Source organism: Ipomoea triloba, chromosome 8 (assembly GCF_003576645.1).
Source record: "Ipomoea triloba cultivar NCNSP0323 chromosome 8, ASM357664v1".
NCBI lineage: Eukaryota > Viridiplantae > Streptophyta > Magnoliopsida > Solanales > Convolvulaceae > Ipomoea > Ipomoea triloba.
This window is the reverse complement of record NC_044923.1, coordinates 19,774,028-19,787,395: the sequence shown is the minus strand read 5'-3', so window position 1 is coordinate 19,787,395 and position 13,368 is coordinate 19,774,028. Positions and strand designations below refer to the sequence as shown.

The following is a 13,368-nucleotide window of genomic DNA, read 5'->3' as shown; positions in this document are numbered from 1 at the left end:
CAAATTTTAATTATTTTTTAATTTTTCCGTTAGTTTTAACGGCCAGGGACCAAATGCGCCACTTCGTTCATAACTGAGGGACTAAACTCGAATACGGCCATAACTCAGGGACTGAGTCGAAACTTGGTTAAAGCTTAGGGACCAAAAATGCAATTTTCCCTTTTTTTAAATGATAAATAAGTTTCACATTTGCAAAATAAGTGATGAAGAACAGCTCGTTTGGTTCGCTGGAAAATATTTGAAGGAAATGGAATTCAAATTTCATGGAAAACAAATTACTAAGAAAATAAATTCCATTGTTTGGTTGGTGGAAAAGAAATTACTGGGGATATGAATTCCATTGTTTGGTTGGGTTTGGAATGGTAAGGAATAATGAGTATAATGACATATATAATCCTACACAATAATAATAATAATAATAATAATAATAATAATAATAATAATAAGAGTAATTAATAAAGTATGGTGAGGGTAAAATTGTGATACTAGTTTTCCATGGAAAACAAAATACCTAACATCCCGTTTGGTTGGCTGAAAAATATTTGAAGGAAATGGAATTCAAATTCCATGGAAAACAAATTACGAGGAAAATATGGTGGAAAAGAAATGACTGAGAATATGAATTTCAGTTTTTGGTTGGGTTTGGAATGGTAAAGAATTATTAATATACTCTTAGTAATAATGGTTTGGCTATATATACATGTATAATTAATAAATTTAGTTGAGGGTAAAATAGTCCAAAACTTAATACTTTCTTCCCACCTTATTTGAAAAACAAAAATACCTAATTCTATTTAGGAATTTGTTTTCCTTCTTCTTTGAGAAGTCAAATTCTATGAAAACCATTTTTTATCCCACCAAACAACATAATCTTTCATTTTTTTTTCAAACTTTTTGAAAATCATTTTCATGGAATTGATTTTTCGTCCAACCAAACAACGTAAAACATAATTTTCCTCCACATTCCAACCAAACACACCCTAAATGACTGGATTTACTCAGCGAGAATGTTTTAAGGAAGAAAAGTACAAATTTGTAAATAAAATATATGGTAATAATGAGTAATAAATTGAGGGTGCATATGCTCTTCTTGCCTATACATACACATTACACATCCTCCAATAACCCAAAACTGTACTTCTGGGTGGGATCACTTCACTTTTAGCAGGTCAGGGCATTCCCTCTCTTCATCTCCATTTGATCTCAAATTTTCTTCCACCTTCGCTTGAAGACAACAGAGAGAGATAGAGATTGCGGAGGCGCGGGAGGGAGTGATCCTGTGAAAGTGGTAGTGAAGCACACTATTCTTCGCTGTATGTCAGAGGAGAACTGTTGCTGTTTCTACGGCGATCAGTATTACGGCGGTTACAGTGAGCTCGCAAATCCATTGCAATGGCCTCAACTCCGGAAAAAGCGACGCTCCAATCCAGAAATGACTCCGTCGTCGCCGCTGCCGACGGCGATGTTTTGCAGGAATGGACCTCCTCCGTCGACCGCCAGATCGGCCAGCGGGAAGCCGTCTCCGCCGCCGCCGCTTCTCCCCTGGCGGCCGTGATCGACTCCATTGAACAACCTCCTGCTTCCTCTGCTAAAGGTATACATCCATTTTCACGTTCTGCGGTGGTGGTTTATTATATACAATCGTATTTATACGTTTTCGTATGTAGTATCTCTGCTTTTGTACGTATTTCTGCATAATGTTTCTCTAGTTGTACTTGGTGATTTAGATGCATGCATTGGATGAGTTCTCTTTCTGTGCACACACGCGCGCGTTACTGAGCGTGTTAAGATCATACTGATACTTTTTGAAGAAATAATACGGAGTAGTGATTTTCCTTGGTGTTACTCTGAAATTGTTGATCTTGGAACATTTTTGCCCGTAATTTTATTGTTAAAAAATGAAAAATTTTCAACATTTGTCTGATCTGTACTTCTCAGTAAGTGAAATCTCTCTAACTCGTTTTCCATTTCTCTATTCCTCACCATTTGGAAAGTATTGTTTTCAATTTGTTGTATTTTGATATTGGAGAGAAGTTCTGGTCTGTTAATTTGTTTTGTACTCATAATATTTTAGTTCTTGTGTTTTATATTTATTTATTTTAAGACGAATTTTCTTATTCCTTATCATCAAAATGGAAGCAACGGAGTTGATTAGTTTAGGGCAAGGATCATCACTCTTTTTTATGCAGAGTTTTGGGTGGGAAGTTGTAATGATCTCTGCTCTAAGATACTTTTCGTTGTTTTGCTAGTTTCAGGACTACCAAACACTATGAGGGCTCAAAGCCGCCATCCATTAGATCCTTTAACTGCCGCTGAGATCTCAGTGGCTGTGGCAACTGTCAGGGCAGCTGGGGCAACTCCTGAGGTTGTTTTTTGAACAACATTAATACATTATTGATTTTGCTCATTAAGTCTAGTTGTGTAAATATCTTTTAACTGTGATTGTTATGTTTAGGTGAGAGATAGCATGCGGTTTGCTGAAGTTTCTTTGGTGGAACCTCATAAGAATGTGGTTGCATTAGCAGATGCCTACTTCTTTCCTCCATTTCAGCCATCATTACTACCCAGGACTAAAAAGGGTCCTGTAATTCCCAGTAAGCTTCCTCCAAGGCAGGCAAGACTTGTAGTTTATAATAAGAAGTCAAATGAGACCAGCTTCTGGATTGTTGAACTCTCTGAGGTGCATGCTGTAACTCGGGGTGGCCACCATAGGGGTAAAGTCATTTCGTCAAAGGTTGTGCCTGATGTACAGCCTTCAATGGTATGTTATTCATTTGACTCAATTTTTCTGTTAAATATACAGACTAATTTTGTCACATTGTTCATTAGCTAGATTTATCTGCAAGATCTTTGGCTTTAGAAATATTGTACATAACTCATTAGATTGAGTGCTGCATATATGCTGTAAAGGTTTACTCTTAAAAATGATTTATATTCCTTTGTCACTTTGTGAATGCAATTGTGCATGTGTTGTGTGTAGTGGAAGTCTCTTTGATGTCTGCTTTCAGAATATACCCAATTGTAGACTTTCTGAATTCCAACTGAATATAACTTAATAAATAGAAAACTTAAATTCTTATGCATATAAAAGCTAGAGAGTTCATTAATATGCTTTTGTATATCTCTTTCTTGGAGTGTGTTTCAGGATGCTGCTGAATATGCTGAATGTGAAGCTGTTGTGAAGGATTTCCCTCCTTTTCGGGAGGCAATGAAAAAGAGGGGTATTGTGGATATGGATCTTGTGATGGTGGATGCCTGGTAGGTTTTGGCATTTTGTTTACCCAAACATTTGTGAGTCTTTGTCATATATGCCTACTAATTCACCTTTTTCTTCAGGTGTGTTGGTTATCACAGTGACGCTGATGCGCCTAATCGCAGACTTGCAAAACCACTTATTTTCTGTAGAACCGAGAGTGATTGTCCAATGGAAAACGGTTATGCTCGTCCAGTTGAAGGACTTTACATACTGGTTGATATGCAAAATATGGTTGTTATAGAGTTTGAAGATCGTAAGTTGGTTCCCCTACCCCCTGCTGATCCATTGAGAAATTATACTCCTGGGGAAACCAGAGGAGGGGTTGATCGAAGTGATGTAAAACCTCTACATATCATTCAACCGGAAGGTCCTAGCTTCCGTGTCGATGGACACTTTGTTCAGTGGCAGAAGGTACTTGATTAGTTTGGCAGCTTAAGCTCTGATTATTTCTCCACACTGGGCACACTAATTTCTGTTTAATTGAAATCTGTTTCGCAGTGGAATTTTCGCATTGGCTTCACCCCTAGGGAAGGTTTAGTTATCTACTCAGTTGCATATGTTGATGGTAGTAGAGGCCGTAGGCCTGTGGCTCACAGGTTAAGCTTTGTTGAGATGGTAGTTCCTTATGGGGATCCAAATGATCCTCACTACAGGAAAAATGCATTTGATGCAGGGGAAGATGGCCTCGGTAAAAATGCTCACTCGCTAAAGAAGGTTGAAGTGCATTCTATTGACATTTATAGATTATGCTCTCCTACTTAGCTTGAACATAAATTGATGTTAGTTACAACTTAAAAGTTCTACTTTGGTTGTAGGGTTGTGATTGCTTAGGCTACATCAAGTACTTTGATGCACACTTCACAAATTTTGCTGGAGGTGTCGAAACAATTGAAAACTGTGTTTGCATGCATGAAGAGGATCATGGAATCTTGTGGAAGCATCAAGACTGGAGAACGGGCTTAGCTGAAGTAAGGCGTTCGCGACGGCTGACAGTATCTTTCATATGTACTGTGGCTAACTATGAATATGGCTTCTTCTGGCATTTTTATCAGGCAAGTTATTCAGTTATTCTTCAATAGAAAAATATTTCTTTCTGTTGATATTGCCTCTGAGATTTGAGTTCTTCATTTTACAAAGACTATTTACCATTTCCACCACAGGATGGGAAAATTGAAGCTGAGGTTAAGCTCACGGGGATTCTCAGTCTAGGAGCTTTGCAGCCAGGGGAAGTAAGAAAATATGGGACCACTATTGCACCTGGTCTATATGCACCTGTTCATCAACACTTCTTTGTAGCTCGTATGGACATGGCCGTTGATTGCAAGCCTGGAGAAGCACATAACCAGGTTTGTTTGTCCTTCATCAGCTAATCTGTTGTTCAGTCCCCAAGCATATGGATAATTGAGCTAGTAAAATAGGTTTTGTTTTCAAATGATCTATTCTTTGAAATTTGGCTTTTGTGACTTGTGAGCTTAATTGTATTATAATATATTTGAAAATCTGACTACTGTGAATTATGTATGTCACTACTGATTCCAGTTTTCTTTTGTCTATTATACCAATCGTGATCTTTGTTGTCTGGAAAGAAACAGACCAGAGTCTATGTACTCTCTATTGATGATTCGGTAGTCGCATCAGATTCAGTCCTTACTTCTATAGCCCTTAATATTATATGCTTAATGCAATTCTTGTTCCTCTGTAGGTGGCTGAGGTAAATGTTAAAGTTGAAGATCCTGGAGAGAATAATGTCCATAACAATGCATTTTACGCAGAAGAGAGATTGCTCAAAACTGAATTGGAAGCCATGCGTGACTGTAATCCTTTATCTGCTCGGCACTGGATTGTAAGACTTCTTTCTCTTTGTGTAGCTATTCCCCTGTTTGATCTAGTAATTTAAAAGAGTTCAAGCTTTTGAAACTCATATTACATCTTAAAGTAGCACACATTAATGATTCATGATATAGCTTGTCCTTTGCGAATGTAGTGGTTGGGTGTTCCCGCTCTTTTCAGTTATATTAATCCCAGAAAGTAAACATGTATTTTGTAAATTCCAATACATTATGAAGTCTGGTCACATGTAAATACTGACAACAGTGGCAAGGATCTGTTTTTGTCAATCCTATTGAGCTTTGTCTGTGAGTGTGGTTATCCTTTCACTTGAAACTTAAATGTGGTTTTTGACATCTTATACTGCTGTTTGGTTCAAATGTTGCATCCTTTTACTAAATTAATGAGATTTCTTGTAGTATAGAAGTACTTAAATAACATTGGGATTATATGTTATGTCAACAATTAGATCAAGAACACAAGAACAGTCAACCGTACTGGACAGTTAACAGGCTACAAGCTTGTACCTGGCTCGAACTGTTTGCCATTAGCTGGTACAGAGGCAAAATTTCTGAGAAGAGCTGCTTTCCTAAAACACAATCTATGGGTTACACCGTATGCACGTGATGAGATGTTTCCTGGAGGAGAGTTTCCTAATCAGAATCCACGTGTTGGAGAGGGATTGGCTTCTTGGGTTAAACAGAATCGATCTCTGGAAGAAACCGACATTGTTCTTTGGTTAGTGTTCTCTGTACATGATAAATTCACAGTTAATTAGGATATAAGTCACAAGTGTTTCATCTTTATTTTTATTTATATTTATTTTTAAATTTCCAAACTACTATGACCATCATGCATGTTTATAGCTTGGTGCTGCACAATGTGCATATTTTCTTGGCTTATATAGCTTGCCTACACAAAAGATAAGACAGAAATACATAGAAGAATATTCAAAGAGTGCAATTATAAAGTATTAAATGTGGTTTTTCAATTTCACAATTATATGAATGTGATATGGCATCTGACTTGGCTGTCAAAAATCTACAGGTATGTTTTTGGAGTGACTCATGTTCCTCGGCTGGAAGACTGGCCGGTAATGCCTGTGGAGCGCATTGGTTTCATGCTCATGGTATTCAACACTTGAACTTGATTCCTTCGTATAAAAATAAAATACTATACTATGTAGCTTACAAGGAAGCACAATGTGTGTGCATTGGGACATTTAACCCTAATTGTTTGTCGTTGCAGCCGCATGGATTCTTTAATTGCTCACCAGCAGTAGATGTGCCCCCAAGCTCCGCTGATCCAGATCCCAAGGAAAATGGAGTGATAACAAAGCCATGCCATCCTGGCTTGGTTGCAAAGCTTTGAAGGGAAAGCTGTAGCTGCTTCTGCTTGTTTTATATCTGATGATTTGTGTCTAATAATATGTGCAACCGTACCATTGATGGATTCTTGAAGTGCATTTCTCATGTTTGAAGTATTTTGTGGCTTTGGAGTTTTAACTTTGTTTACCAATTCTGTTGTTCATTCGGTTTGGTGATCTTCATTCGTAATACTGTTTTAATGTGTGTTGGTGATCTTCGTTTGTAAAACTGTTTTAATGTGTGTCCAACCATAGCGTTGGTGGACTCTTTTCTAAGCCATGTTTTAAGTGTATTATTTATTCTGTGCGGATTTGAGGGTAGGAGTAGCAATGTTGAATGAAGAAACCTCAATATCCAAAAATGAAACAACACTGCATTCTAAATTTCCATATCTGTGATGTTTATGTAAACTCAATTCAACTTATTGATCAATTTGTTGTGTTTCTGCTATGTATTTGTGTACAGCAGAAATGCAAGCTAGGCATCCCACAAAAAATTATCGCCAGGTGTTTATAATTGGCAATATTATTGTCACTTTCATCAGCTATCTTTCTTGATCGAGTTGCATTTGTAGAGACAGATTTGATGGGTGCATGCATGGGTTTCAAAAACTGAAGCTGAATGGTTGAGATGATGAGAGAAGTTAAAGCAACACAAGCCAGCCATCTCTTATTAGTTGCAATCTAGTCTACCTCACTCTTCACCTGTTTCTTCAATTCGTGAGATAAAGAGTGTTGTATGTAAAAGTGGATTCTCAAGTTTTGGTTTTGCAGATGAAGTATTATATTCGACCAGTTGAGGCAAACAAAGAAAGATGAAGCCTCTGTTAGGTGTTAGTGTGAAGTTATATTATACTCCGTATATGATAGCTGATAAAAGTGATGATAATTTGGCGAGCTACAAACGTCCGGCGACCTTTTTTTTTTTTTTGTGGTGGGAGTCAGAGATGCCAATTCTTTTTCATACTACAAACGCAAGTACGGCTTGTGTTTGTGTTTGTGTTGTACACAAATATATGGCAGAAACACAAGTCTCACTTGTGTTTTATGTATTTTAGGTAAAAAATAATAATTGCAAAAATAACCCATTCGAGTTTTGCCTAAGGCAGAAAACGCCAAGCATTCTCTTGCTTTCCCAACCTATTTTTTCTAAAGACTGCCCTCTCTCGGCTGGATCTTGGTTTAGACTACTACGAGAATCCCGTATCCAGCAATCCAACCTATACAAAGGGCATCAAAGCCCCTTTACTAGGTTGGAGCTATAAAGCTTACCTTATTTATTATTCTTAATAAGGGAAAGGGCTTTTCCCCAATAGTTGTAATTTTGGTGTGATTTTTGAGGAGTTTTTGTAAGAATGATTAGGAAAGAGAAAATTGGATGGAGAAAAAAATAAAAAGAAAAAATAAAACAAAACAAAAAAGTTGAAAAAGAAAAGTAATTTACGCGCCCAGGCGGGCGCGAGAACTGCACCTCACGGACTATGAGGCTCAATTCTCTTCTCACCAAGGGGGCCCACCATGTCAGCATAAGAACTCAAGCTTGCAAGAGAAAAAAACAGCCCAAAATCACCTCTTCCCATTTGTTAAAACACTCTTCACTCATTTTGAGGTCTGAAAAAACTCACAAACATCTTCTTTTGGGAAGGCCTAAGGTTGTGTAAGTTTGAAAAGCTTCTTTTTTTTTTTTTTTTTTTTTTTTTTTTTTTTTTTTGTCCACAAGTTTAAAATATGCCCATTTTAATAAATTTCCCTCAAGTTGAAAGCCATTCATTTTCAGAGTTCTTATTACTCATTAGCGGTGAAAGTAGGTTTGACTGAATCAAGCTAGATTGGTAGACAGAATTGAGTTAGATTGTTATACCATGGACCATGATCCACGATCTAAGGTGAACCAAGTTGAAAGCCATTCATTTTCAGAGTTCTCATTACTCATTAGCGGGTTACTCATTAGCGGTGAAAGTAGGTTTGACTGAATCAAGCTAGATTGGTAGACAGAATTGAGTTAGATTGTTATACCATGGACCATGATCCACACAGAATTGAGTTAGATTGTTATACCATGGACCATGATCCACGATCTAAGGTGAACCAAGTTGAAAGCCATTCATTTTCAGAGTTCTCATTACTCATTAGCGGGTTACTCATTAGCGGTGAAAGTAGGTTTGACTGAATCAAGCTAGATTGGTAGACAGAATTGAGTTAGATTGTTATACCATGGACCATGATCCACACAGAATTGAGTTAGATTGTTATACCATGGACCATGATCCACGATCTAAGGTGAACCAAGTTGAAAGCCATTCATTTTCAGAGTTCTCATTACTCATACTAGTACGCCACCCGTGCGTTGCACGGTATGAATAAATGGCCAATGATTTTAATATATAAAATATAAATTTATAAAAAAAATCAGTAAGCATATATACAACATTTGATGTCGAAGAAACACATTCTCCATTGTCATTACGAAAAAGTATCTTCAGGCCTCTAAGTTGACTAACTCTAGACAATGTGACATATAGCTGGCCATGTACAAAAAAAGGTTTTTTTAAAAGCAGCCCAACTGTAGACAATGTTTGACCACTTCACCATCATTTGGTCCGCCAATCTCACCATCACCTATAGCAGCAATTCGATTTGCAAAATCAGTTAACTCCGTTGTTTCTTCAAACAAATCAAGGTTTAGCAATTGTAAGTTCTTTGTTAACTTCAAATTCATAATTCAAGACAAAATAGAGGAATATAATTCAAGAGAAAATAGATGAATATAATTCTTTGTACACATAGTATACATCATTCAAATCCAAATTTCAAACTATGTGTAAATGTCAAATTTGTGCTTAGGAAATATAACAGTTTTTTAACAGTTGTACATGAAATTGTTGAAATTTACAAATTTGAATACAAATATTACTAACATTATTACGTAAGACTATACATAATGGCAATGTAACAAATCAAACCGATGACAGAAATAAGTTTGAATGTACATAACCAAATACCATAACATTACATATCTATATGGAGCAATAAAAATGTTTTTTTAGCTAATAATCTATAAGCATCCATATAAACTTCTAAAGATATAATTAAATATATCAATATAAAAACACAGCTACGTGTCTCTCTATATATAGATATCTAACAATATATTATTTAACATTTTAATAATATATATGTATGTAATTTTTAAACAACATATCTAAAACACACACCCATATATATATATATATATATATATATATATATATATATATATATATTGCCCGTAAGGGCAGCCTGAGTGGCAAGACCAAGACGCTCGCGGCCGTGAGGTCCTGAGTTCGAAACCGTCTGTCACCCGGGTTTGAGCCGGTCAGCTACCGGTCAGCTATGGTGCCCATCTCTTTGTGGTCCTTTGCCGGCTAGGATCACAGGGCGAGGGTTTACTCACATACTCGGAAGAGCAGTGGGGTTTGCCTCGATAAACCCAATATATATATATATAAGCTCACAAATATTAAACCAAAGCCCAAAGTTTTCAACCTGATGTGTAAACAAAGCCCAAAAATACGAAGCCCATTACATAAAATAAGCAAATAATAAAAAATTCCTAAGAGACTAAAATGATCTTCTCTCAAAAAAAAAAGACACTAAAATGATCTCAGCCTCTTGCTCCAATCAGCAACCCTATCCTATGATTCCTATCACTACACCACGCCCTCCGCCGTTCTTACCCTCCACAACGTTCGAAAACCAAGCTCTCATCTCAATCTCTGAAAGCAAGAACCTAGTGTCGTTACCCTCAAATTCCATCTCTATGAACTGAACAACTACACCACAATCATCAATTTCTGATTGACGATCCTCGCGTCGAACATATCTGATCGGATTCAATCTTCGCAAACCCTAAACTCCTACAATCCGTTCGGCAGCCCGATTTCCCGACCATATACCTCACAATACTCTCCTTCAACGCTTACAAAAAACCCATTTACTTTGTTAGAATTTCAGTCCTAGATTACCTTAAGCTTCGTCCACCTCGAGTCAATTTCTTCTCGGTGCGAGTCGAAATCAAATCCCCAAACAGATGGGCTCCAAAAGAAAAAACCAAAGCAGAGAATACACTCACAAACAACAATATACCTAAGGTAATCCCTAATTTTCTTCATTTTTTTTGAGTTTATAGAAATTGGTACAAAATTACCACTGTGAACCATCATTTGTAGAACAGCATGCTATTAAACCATAATCAATTTTTTTTTACGCAAGATTACATCAAATCATTTAATATGTTGTTGTAAACCCTAATCTTGGGTACGGAACACCCACTGGTATTTCTTAATTTTCAATACATATGAAAAAACTTGATTTCAATAATTTAATTCAAATAAACGAAGCAATGTAGGTATCCTACGAAATAATCTGTAGAAAATAAGTGTTCAAATGTCTAAAATCATTAAAAAAAATGCTATAGAATGAATTTTACTGCATAAATAGTCTTATGCTTTAATACAAGGCAAGTACAACAAAATTTTTTAATTTGTTGTTTATATATCTTCTTAATATATACATTTATTATGGTTTAAGCTATTTTAGTCTCTAATATCGGAAATGCTACCTATATTTATCCCAGTAAATTGAAGGATACATCATATTCTTACTTTAAAACCATAGTTTATATAGATCAGCTCTGATTTAGTAATAATTAGTAGATCACAATATGTCACATTAAGTGAAATTTTTACCATCAAAATGCATATAGTATATTACTCAACTCATTAAAACTAATGAAAAATATATAATTAAGCTTCCCATTCTAAAATGATTATTATCTTTTTTGTTAGCCTCTAATCTGTCAAGTATTTGTATACAGGTCTCCTCACATTAATCTGCCAAATACCACCAAAATGTCGGGGTGTATAACTAACAGGTATATCCAGTACCTCTCACTAAATACCTCTTTTTACACACACACACACACACACACACACACACACACACACATATTTCAATATATCCACATAAAGAAGTATACAAATAGCTAATATATCACTGTTTTGTCTTTATATTGCAGTTTGAGATCTTAAATGACAAGNAGCTACTACGTTCGCTGCTACCAACCACCGTAGTGGTTGCGTCGGTGGTGTGCGACATGGAGCGTTCCGGCGGTGGTGGTTGCGACGGAGTTCGCCGGAGTGCGACATGGATTTGCTGTTGTTTTTCATTTTTGTTTTTGGCCGGGAAAAATGGTGGCGTGGGTTTGGTTTTCGCCAGAAAAAATGGTGGAGTGAGATTTTTGTGCATTTGGTTTAGAGCACTCGTGCTGATAACGTGTTGTAAATAGAAATGAAAATACACAAAACAAGAAGATAATTGCAAAGAGAGTAATGGATCGGAGAGAAGGGAAGAATTCTTATTGATATCATTAAGAGAGGTGTCATACAAATGAATACATATGAGCATATATATAGGAAACCAACTTGACCCTTCGATACTCCAAAGGACACTCGACCCTTCATGGATCCAGAAATACAATAACTGGGATAATGGCCACATATAAATAATTATATTCATAACATTTTTAATATTGTTTACATTGATACAATTTCATACTAACACCCAAAAATAGAGGCAAATGATGACAAAGGAGTCTGATGCCATTCTTTTTCTTTACTATCAAAAACACACTGTTAAAAATACTTGTAAATACATAATTCTAATGCCGGTATTACAATTCCATGGTCCAGAACAATTTTCTTTTCAGTTTTTAAACCAAACACCTGTGGTGGCAAAATTTTGGCATTCTGGACTTAGATAATACGGAAACAGTCAGTGTCTTTTATAGTTTCTTCCCTAAATTACACCAATCTGTAGTCAGCAGAATATATGCTTATTTGGATTATTTAAAATTTTTATTTTTGTACTCACAGTTATAAAATATTGGAAAAACAGTTCACATGTTTGATAAAAAACCTTCACATGACATTTATGCCAACCGAAATGCGTGTTGTAAATCATATTCATATTCATATTTTTATTTCATTTCATAATTTCTTGAACATAAAATAATTTCACTATTTTTAGGTTTCAATGATGCATCCTATACATACTGATTTGATAAAATCTTTTTTCTTTCTGTTTTTTTTTTAAAGCTTCTTTATTATAAAAAAGTCTACACAAGCAAATATTTGTATACCAATTATACCACCATCAATTATTTTGTAATGTTTAGCCAACTTTGATCAACTATTTTGGTTTACACAGCAGAACTATTTGTGTTCTACACCTTTTTGGGTATTTGATCTTTAACTTTAAATAAAGACGTATCTTCTTTATGTAAACACAAGTTGATTTTAATAGAAGCAAATGATAAAACAGGCTTTTTTTTTCTTTTTTCTTTTTTCCTTTTGCATCAGGAAAACTGACCACATAAACAGCATGTTTTACTTTCATCTTACCTTAATAGTTTCACACAATTTTCCACTTGAAATGATGTTCTCCATTTGCCTTGTCTTACTTTACATTCTGCATTTCTTAGATTGTCTATTTCAATGCCATATATAGAACAATAATGTCATATTCTAACTTGGCTGCAAATATCTTTCTTTTTTGAATCTTAAAATCTTTACTTAACTCATATTAATTATTGAAATCAGGATACTACTCATTTAATTACTTGAATCATTTTTTTTTTTAAAGCTTCTTTATTATAAAAAAGTCTACACAAGCAAATATTTGTATACCAATTATACCACCATCAATTATTTTGTAATGTTTAGCCAACTTTGATCAACTATTTTGGTTTACACAGCAGAACTATTTGTGTTCTACACCTTTTTGGGTATTTGATCTTTAACTTTAAATAAAGACGTATCTTCTTTATGTAAACACAAGTTGATTTTAATAGAAGCAAATGATAAAACAGGCTTTTTTTTTT

The 13,368-nt window shown here is 35.5% G+C and overlaps 1 protein-coding gene and 1 long non-coding RNA gene across 4 annotated transcripts; both read left to right on the top strand.

Annotated features, from left to right (window-relative positions):
• The first annotated feature begins 1,115 nt into the window (after positions 1 to 1,115).
• LOC116027177 (primary amine oxidase-like) lies at positions 1,116 to 6,874 on the top strand. 3 transcript variants are annotated; one of them, XM_031268633.1, is made up of 13 exons: positions 1,116 to 1,168; positions 1,239 to 1,594; positions 2,250 to 2,365; positions 2,456 to 2,761; positions 3,146 to 3,258; positions 3,337 to 3,667; positions 3,755 to 3,970; positions 4,072 to 4,308; positions 4,417 to 4,602; positions 4,959 to 5,099; positions 5,553 to 5,821; positions 6,131 to 6,212; positions 6,332 to 6,454. In XM_031268633.1, the coding sequence occupies exons 2-13, from the start codon at positions 1,393 to 1,395 to the stop codon at positions 6,452 to 6,454; spliced, it is 2,322 nt and encodes a 773-aa protein (XP_031124493.1). In that variant the 5' UTR covers positions 1,116 to 1,168; positions 1,239 to 1,392. The 3 variants fall into 3 exon arrangements, with proteins under 3 accessions (XP_031124493.1, XP_031124495.1, XP_031124494.1); XM_031268635.1 differs by having other exon boundaries at positions 1,132 to 1,594; positions 2,256 to 2,365; XM_031268634.1 differs by having other exon boundaries at positions 1,133 to 1,594; positions 6,332 to 6,874.
• A 3,203-nt stretch (positions 6,875 to 10,077) lies between these two features.
• LOC116027936 lies at positions 10,078 to 11,532 on the top strand. Its single transcript, XR_004100027.1, has 3 exons — positions 10,078 to 10,579; positions 11,305 to 11,361; positions 11,506 to 11,532. It is a non-coding gene; the product is annotated as an uncharacterized LOC116027936 (long non-coding RNA).
• Positions 11,533 to 13,368: the final 1,836 nt, after the last annotated feature.